Genomic DNA, 9,342 nt, shown 5'->3' on the forward strand with positions numbered 1-9,342 from the left:
TTCGAGAATCTAATATCTTGGTGGGGGGGGAGAGCCGTTCTGCCTCTAGTACATGAAAGCTGGTTCCATTCATGAGATTGGGAAAATTTTCATAGACAACTTGTTCCACTATATCTTCTAGACTTCTTTCTTTCTCCTCCCCTTCAGGGATTCCAATAATTCTGACATTGGAACATTTAATGGCATCATTTATTTCCCCGATTCTGTTTTTGTAGCTTCTGAGCTGTTTGCTCCAGACTTCCTCCTGATCCTTTCTTTCTATCTGTTTGTCCTCAAAAAAAATAATAATAAAAAATAAAAAATAATAATGAGATTATAAGTAGAAAAGTAAATATAACAATTGATTTAAATTAAAGTAACTATAAAAATTCATCAATATCCAGCACATATGGAGAGTAAGAGTTTACTCATGATGACCACTATGTATAGAACTGTTAAAACATGCTACTGTGCATATGACAATAGCAAAACACTGTATATTAATTTTACCAGAATGAAAAAATTAAAAATAAATAACAATTCATTTAACTATAAAATTGTATTGACTACTTCATTACAAATTATTCTCTCAGACTAAAAAGGCATTTAATGTAAAATGGATCTTTACATTAGTGGTCATTGGCTCTAATGATAAACTATAATCTTAATGATGAATTTATTTGATTTGATATGACATTTCTCTTCCAGAGTTTCTTCTTAGCATTTGTCATCTCAGAATTTCTCAGAGTGTAGATCAGTGGGTTCAACATGGGGGTTATGACTGTATAAAACACAGTCAATGATTTGTCAATAAGGAAGGTCTTAGCAGGTCCTGCATAAATGAAAATACATGGAGCAAAGAAGAAGACCACCACAGTGAAGTGATAACCACAGGTCTGGAGGGCTTTCCACCTCCCTTCTGAACTAATGTTCTTAAGAGAGTACAGGATGACACCATAGGAGATAAGCAAGAGCACAAACGCAATACTGGAGATCACTCCACTACTGGCCACCACTAACAGGCTGGCCACATATGTATCAATACAGACCAGTTTCAATAAGGGGTACATGTCACAGAAAAAAATGATCAATGACAATCCTCAGAAGAAAGTATATAGCAATACAAACCTTTCTCAAGAAACAAGAAAGATCTCAAATACACAACCTAACCTTACACCTAAAGAGCTGGAGAAAGAACATAAAAGAAAGCCTAAACCTAGCAAGAGGAGAGAAATAGGAAAGATCACAGCAGATCTCTGATCTCTACTCATAAGATGTTCTTATAACTGTTAGTATTTCTTTGGTGTTGGCTGTGAGTGCTCCTCTTTCATTTGTGATTTTATTTATTTGGGTCCTTTCTCCTTGATAAGTCTGGCCAGGGCTTTATCAACTTTATTAATTCTTTCAAAGAACTGTCTCCTATTTTTTTGATCTGTTCTTCTGGGTGTTTTGGGTTTGGTTTTTTTTTTTTTGTTTTTTTTTTTTTTTAGTTTCTATTTCCCAGAAGGATGCCCCAGAGCAGAAGGTCATAGGGTTGCCCTTTCTCCACATCCTTGTCAACAATTTTTGTTCCCTGTCTAGTTAATTTTAGCCATTTTGACTGATGTAAGATGGTATCTCATTGTGGTTTTAATTTGTATTTCCCTTATGATTAGTAATGTTGAGCAACCTTCCATGTTCTTGGTCATTTGTATGTCTTCTTTGGAAAATGTCTATTTAGGCCCATTGCTCATTTTTTAATCAACTTTTGTTTTGATTTGCATTTGCTATTTAGTTGTATAAATTCCTCATACATTTTGAATATTAACCCCTTTGAGGTACATGACTTGCGAATATTTTATCTCATTCCACAGCGTGCCTTTTCCTTTGGTGCCAAAACAGTCTGGAGTTAGAACTTGAAATCCTGAACTTCAAGATCAAATCAGGATGGGATGAGATCTTCACTGGCCTAATCCCTTCTGTGTCATCCTTCTGGGAGCCCTGAACTGCCATTTTACAAGTCTGATATATTCACTGGAGTGACAGGCTACATGGAGAAGGAGCCAGAAGATTCCAACTTTCTAGCCATCTCTGCCAAGGCAGAGCTCACATGAGTAAAGTCATCCTAAACACACCCTAAAAGCCCCTAATCAGCTGAATACCGGAAAGGAACCACAGTCCATGCCACCTGGAGCAGAATTGTTCAGTCAAGCCCTCCCAAAATTCACATGTAGTTAGACAAAGACTTGTGTATGTCAAGATATAGTCCTGTATATAGTCAGATACACTGTGTGTGATCATATCAAATATTTACATATACACATATGCATTCATATGGGTAGTCAGATACTTATCCACATGTTGTTGGTAACAGACTTCTCTGTGTTCACATATAGACACATATGAAATTGGATATGTACCTACAGGACACTGAACAATGTACCTATAGATAACCTGTGATTATACAGAGCTACATGAGGTCAGATAGATATCTCTGTGGTTGAATACCTACTTGTGTATTGTCAAATGTAGGCCTATGAACTTTTGCATGCAAACATACACACATGCCTTTGAGTATTGTGCTATAATTCATTTCAGCAAAAGACACTGAGCCCTTTCTGATCAGCTCATTGCAAATGTGAACAAACTGAGGGTTATGGAAGGGAAGGTAAGTGAGGGGATATGATAACTGTGTGATGGGCCTTAAGGAGGTCATGTGATGTGAAAAGCATTGGGTGTTACATGCAACTGATAAATACATCTGAAACCAATGATGCACTTTATGTTGACGAATTGAATTTAAATTTAAAAAAAGAAAATGTGAATCAAATGTAAATAAGACAAACTACTATTTAATTAATAAAACCAAAGGTCAAGATTTATGTACATTCTATGGAAATGTTTACAAATGTTTACAAATTTACTGAGACATTGATCAAGCCTTCACAATATATGTCTCATTCTGGGTGGGAAAACAAGATATGAAAACATGCCGTTTTCCTCAAAAAAAATGTGGAGGGTCGTGAAATTCTAAATATAGATTTACGAGAAGGTTTCAAATTTCACAAAATAATCCTAAGGTTTATCAGGAAAAATAAATATTTAGAAATTGCAAGAGACTTGAAAAGGCTGAGTAATTAAGTGAAATTAGTCCTACAAGGTATAATATACCTTAAAATCCTTGACTACTGACATAGAATGTTAGTGGTAGGGAAACACACCAAAGGAAAAAGAGGAAGGAGAGGAGGAGCAGCAGAGGGAGGAGGAGGGCACAGCACAGAAGGAGGGGAAATGGGTCACAAATCCAACACACTAATTGTATAAAATTTGATATTAAATAGAAAATTTTAAATTATTACTAAAATTAATAAATTGTTAATTACTAATAAAATTAATAATAACCTTGGAAGATTATTTTTCCTGTCTAAGGAAAACAGGCTTAGATTTGTCTTTATTACAAACAAAAATAAATCCTAGATCACATAAAAGGAAAACGTTTTTGAGAGTTATTTTTATTTTTTAAAAAGATGACAAAGTTTATAAATTCAGCAAATGAAAGTCAATGAAATTTTTCAAGAGTGATGGGATAGATGAAATCAAACGTTAAAGAATATGGGAACATCATTATAGAAAAACACCCATAATTACAACATAAATAAGGTAAATGTTTTGAGCAAATATCAAAGAAGACTATTGTAGCAAATGTACATATTTAATGTAGAAAGAGTTCATGAAAATTCATCAGTAAAAACTCTTCAAGAGATCAAGAATTCAAGAATGGAAGTAACTGAAAAAGTTCATGGAGTGGATTCTATGTCACACATTTGTGCAAATACAGAGTATAAAGAGAGTTAAATAACTTCGTGGCTTAAAATAACTTATAGAATAATTAACAGAGACAATCAAGATTTTTATCTCATCACTTGCAATAACAGTACAAATTTGGAAATTAACTAAATGTCTAAGTTCATTTGGGCCACTTTAACAGAATACCACAAACTGATTGGCTTCAAGAAAAGTCAGTTATTTCTCACAGTTCTGGGATCTGGGAAGTCCAAGATCAAGAAACTTGCAGTTTCCATATCTGGTGAGAGCTTGCATCCTAGTTCATAGATAACTGTCTTTGCTGTGTCCTCGCATTGGAGAAAAAGTAAGTAGGGTTACTGCTCTCTCTCTCTTAGGTAATTCATGTTGTTTTTATTTAGAATAAGAATGAATCATGCAGTTCTTTAACAGTGAATTTGTTTTATCTTTCATAGTATATGCTTAAGTTGAAATTACTATAGATTTTCTCTTTTTTTTTATTTTGCTTTATTTCTTTTCAGTGTTCCAGAATTCATTGTTTATGCACCACACACAGTGCTCCATGCAAAATGTGCCCTCCATAGAACTCACCACCAGGCTCACCCAACTCCCCATCCCTCTCTCCTCCAAAAACCTCAGTTTGTTTCTCAGAGTCCACAGTCTCTCATGTTCGTCTTCTACCTACCCGATTTCCCTCAACTCCCTTCTCTCCTCACAATGTCCTCTGTCTTATTCCTTCTGCTCCACAAGTAAGTGACACCCTATGATAATTGACTCTCTTTGCTTGACTTATTTCACTTGGCATAATCTCTTTCAGTCCTGTCCATGTTGATACAAAAGTTGGGTATTCATCTTTTCTGATGGAGGCATAATACTCCATTGTATATATGGACTATATCTTCTTTATCCATTCATCTGTTAAAGGACTTCTTGGCTCTTTCCATACTTTGGCGACTGTGACCATTACTCCTATGAACACTGGGGTACAGATGACCCTTCTATTCACTACATCTGTATCTTTGGGGTAAATATCAAGTAGTGCAATTGCAGGGTCATAGGGTAGCTCTATTTTTAGTTTTTGAGGAATCTCCACACTGTTTTCCAAAGTGGCTGCACCAACTTGCATTCCCACCAACAGTGTAAGAGGGTTCCCCTTTCTCCACATCCTCTCCAACACTTGTTGTTTACTACCTTGTAGATTTTGGTCATTCTAACTGGTATAAGGTGGTATCTTGATGTGATTTTGACTTGAATCTCCCTCATGGCTAATGATGATGAACATTTTTCATGTGTCTGTTAGCCATTTCAATGTCTTCTTTGTAGAAGTGTCTGTTTATGTCTTCTGCCCATTTTTTGATGGGGCTTCAGCCCCATTTTGGATCTTGGCTTTCAGCCCTTTGTCTGTAGTGTCATTTGTGAATATCTTCTCCCATTCCATGGGTTGCCTCTTTGTTTTGTTGACTGGAGTCTCAAGAGACAGTAGTCACATTCATGAGAGCTCTACCTTCATGACCTAATCAGCTCCCAAACACACCACCTCCAAATATCATGTGTTATAAAGAACTTAATGAATTTTGAAGGGAACACAAATATTCAGTCTATAGCAACATCCAAAAGTAGATGACCTAATGATATAACTTCTGTTTACTATTATTTAATGATAGTGTCCTATTTGGGAAGACTTTGAGATTACATAAGAAATCTCCATGTAATAATAATTGATATAAGTTGGGATATAAAGTTTCTCATACACTGTGACTTACCAGTGAAACGGCTCTTTTCTCTATAGCCAGGGCACCCCATGAATCCAGACTAAATAAGGGAGGCAGAAACATGAGTTTCTTTGATCACATGCTTCCTACACTATTAGAGCCAGATAACATTTTCTTTCAAACCTCATTCAGAGAGAAGGAGACTTATGAAAGAGATCTCTGTTAAAGAAATCAATATATATTAGGACCTTTTTATTACTCAATAATCTGCATTCCATTAAGAGAAGAGGTAAAAGTGGCATGCCATGTTGTCAACATCTTTTTTTAAAGATTTTTATTTATTTTTTTGACAGACAGATCATAAGTAGGCAGAGAGGCAGGCAGAGAGAAAGAGGAGGAAGCAGGCTCCCTGCTGGGTGGAGAGCCCGATGCCAGGCACCCCTGACAACATCTTTCTTACACATGACATCACTCAAAATATCTGGTATCAGGTTCTGTATTGCATACTTGAAGATTATGAAGTATGGATTATGTTAATTCCACATATGAAAGGAAGGGCCGAGGTCCCTAAAGAAGGTGATGAAGCACTCTGAGCAAAAGTAGAGATGGAGATACTTTAAAATGGCAGAGATATTATCAAATATTCTAAAATATAAGGGAAGATTAATGGATCACCTCAATGAAAATATAACACAAAACAAAGCTGCTCCACATGAGGAAATAATAGGATTCCCCAATTAGAAAAATAAGTAAATATTACTTATCATATCTAAGTCTTTTGTTCAGATATTTTATTTGCCTTAATTCTTTACCATTAATATTGTAACTTGAAAGCAGAATTCCTTTTCAATCCTATGAGTTAAGTAATATGAACAAAAGTATATATTTAAACATTTTGCAGTTATAAAAATAAGATATGTACTTCAAGTATTAAGTATGAGTTGTCTTTGTATGGGAGGAGTGAACCAAGTGTTTTTGTCCCATTTTTTAAAATGTTTCTCTGAAATATATAATGAGCACTATTAATTCTGAAAAAGAACAATTGGGCAAAAGAGAAGCACGTGAAAATTGTCCAGTAATGAAAATAAAGGTACAGTATTAATTATAGCATAACTCATCACATAGAACACAAACCTATAGTTTCAATAAAAACATTTTATACCCAAAAGCTACAGACCTACTTAACTAACAATTTATGAAAATCTTAGAAATCTTTTTTGATCATTATAATATCTACACCTTAAATGCTTTCATCATACACAAGTTCATTAAACCTGATGAGAAATTCATTACAAAAAAATAATCCTTTCCTGGGTGGAGTTATTCTTCATTGAAAAAAGGTGACAATTTCTCTTCAGCATCATTTTCTTCTGTTCCACAGCTTTTTCATAGCATTTTTCATCTCTCCATTTCTCAGAGTATAGATCAGTGGGTTTAACATAGGGGTGATAACTGTGTAAAATACAGTCAAGGATTTATCAATGGGTAAAGGAGAAGGAGGTCTCACATACGTAAAAATGCAAGGGACAAAGAAGAGGACCACCACTGTAATGTGAGAGCCACAAGTGGATAAGGCTTTGCGTCTCCCTTCCTGACTATGGGTCTTTAGAGATTGCAGAATGACCCCATAGGAAATGAGTAAGACTGTAAATATGACCACACAGATTGCCCCATCATTGGCAACTATAATGAGGCCAATAACATAGGTGTCAGTGCAGGCAAGTTTTAATAACGGATACATGTCACACATAAAGTGGTCGATGACATTGGGACCACAGAAGGGAAGGTTGTAAGCAAAGAGAAATTGAACAACAGCATGCAGAAAACCTCCAACCCAGGCCAACAGCAACAACAGGACACATGCCCTTTGATTCATGATTGTCAAATAATGCAAAGGTTTGCAGATGGCCACATAGCGGTCATAGGCCATGACCACCAGGAGCAAAATCTCAGCACCACCAAATAAGTGCTCTATAAATAGTTGGGACATGCAAGCTTGGAAGGAAATGGTTTTCTTCTCATAGAGTAAGTCTATAATCATATTTGGAGTAATTGTAGTGGAATAAACAGCATCCATAAAGGATAAGTAACCAAGGAAGAAGTACATAGGGGTATCCAGGGATGGGCTGACCACCACAGTCACCACAATGAGTAAGTTGCCCACCATGGTCAGGATGTAGATGATCAAGAACAAAACAAATAGTATTTTCTGACCTTGGAGGCTCTGGGTGAGCCCCAAGAGGACAAACTCAGTCACATTGCTCCTGTGTTCCATATGTTCTTTTGCATCTCCTTATTTCACATTTCAAGAAAAAAATAGCTATAAATGTAATGATTATTGATGACTTCCTGAAATCTAACACAATCTGTTAATTCATTTACCTAATAGGCATTATAGTTCCTTATGTCTCAGTACTTTCAGAAATTACAAGAATACAAGGTGGACGAAAATATTCTCCCTAACCTCAACAGTCTTGCTGATCAGGCAGAGATAAGTCACTAAAGACACTGTGGGAAAATGACACAGTAATAAATAAATGGAGGGCCACAACCAACTTTCCAACTGGAAGCTAGTAAAATTTTACATGTAGTGAATTCTTCATATAAAAATTTTTAAATGTGTTATTTTAATGAAAAACTATAGCAAGATTTGGATTTACTTCCCAGCTAACACAAGAGATGACTTTCTAACTTCTAGAATCCTCTTAATTCATAAATGAAATATCATAAATTGATACATTTTATGATACCAAAACATCTCAAGGACTTTAAAAAGATACCATGACATCAATAGATAAAAGTAGACGTGGGGAAAGACTTGCATCTCAGAGGACATACACAGATTTAGTATCAAAATACACACAGAGCTTTAAGCAAATAAAATATAGAAGACAAAGAAACCAACGGCAAGTTGGTAAGTCATATAGAGAAACATTTATAGGAATAGCCAACAGTCATATGTGATGATGTTGAAACCCATCTGTAAACAGAAACATAGGAACTGAAGTAAGAGCTTGATTATGAAAGTGTGACCTTGGATTCTTCAAAATCACTCATTCAAGATTGTGGATGCTACAGCATCCCTAAACTTCCACAGATCAGCAAACAATGCTCAGAAAACATATCAACTGAACCATCTGTAGAGTTAGAAATATCTTGCCCATTAAAATATCCCTAAGCCTGAAACTACTTTCTAAAAATACTGTTAGAAAAGTACATTTATTCTCTATCTTTATATATAAAAATCACCAAAAAAAGTATTAAAGAACTGAGCTAATTCCCATATATTCAAATAGCCATAAATAATCCCTAATATAGCTGATTATTAGATTCACACAGCAGATCTTTTAAAAGCCTGAATCCCAGCACCACCAAGATATAAAATATAAAGTCTATTTTGGAATCTCACATCTAATTACACTTCCTGGGTGAAACACCTTTCAATTCTAGGTTGCATCCCTTCTCCCTTCTCTTTTGTGCACTGATACCATCTCTGTGCCCACAGACCATGAATACTCATGCATCATCACAGGATCATGAACTGTTTCCATGTGAACAATGCTTTCAATGACTGCAGAAAGTCTTATTCATTTCAGTCTTTCAGAAAAGGCTTACCTCAAATTTCTGGGAGTTTCAAATGAATACAAAGGCCCAATAACCTAAACAAGTCTGAATGCTGGCTGTGAACAAAGAGACCCAAAATCTTCACTGATAGCAGATTTGTCTCAATAAAAATAGAATGTTATACCATTAGGTTTAAACCATTAGGTTAAACCATTGAGGTTAGAAAAAGAAGAAGAAGAAGAAGAAGAAGAAGAAGAAGAAGAAGAAGAAGAAGAAGAAGAAGAAGAAGAAAGAATGTGGTCAA

At 35.4% G+C, this 9,342-nt stretch overlaps 1 protein-coding gene across 1 annotated transcript; it reads right to left on the bottom strand.

Moving 5' to 3' along the window:
* Positions 1–6,834: 6,834 nt before the first annotated feature.
* On the bottom strand, positions 6,835–7,749 carry LOC123949081 (olfactory receptor 4A15-like). The gene has a single exon (XM_046016394.1). The coding sequence runs from the start codon at positions 7,747–7,749 to the stop codon at positions 6,835–6,837; it is 915 nt and encodes a 304-aa protein (XP_045872350.1).
* Positions 7,750–9,342: the final 1,593 nt, after the last annotated feature.

Source organism: Meles meles, chromosome 8 (genome assembly GCF_922984935.1).
Source record: "Meles meles chromosome 8, mMelMel3.1 paternal haplotype, whole genome shotgun sequence".
In the NCBI taxonomy this organism is placed as follows: domain Eukaryota; kingdom Metazoa; phylum Chordata; class Mammalia; order Carnivora; family Mustelidae; genus Meles; species Meles meles.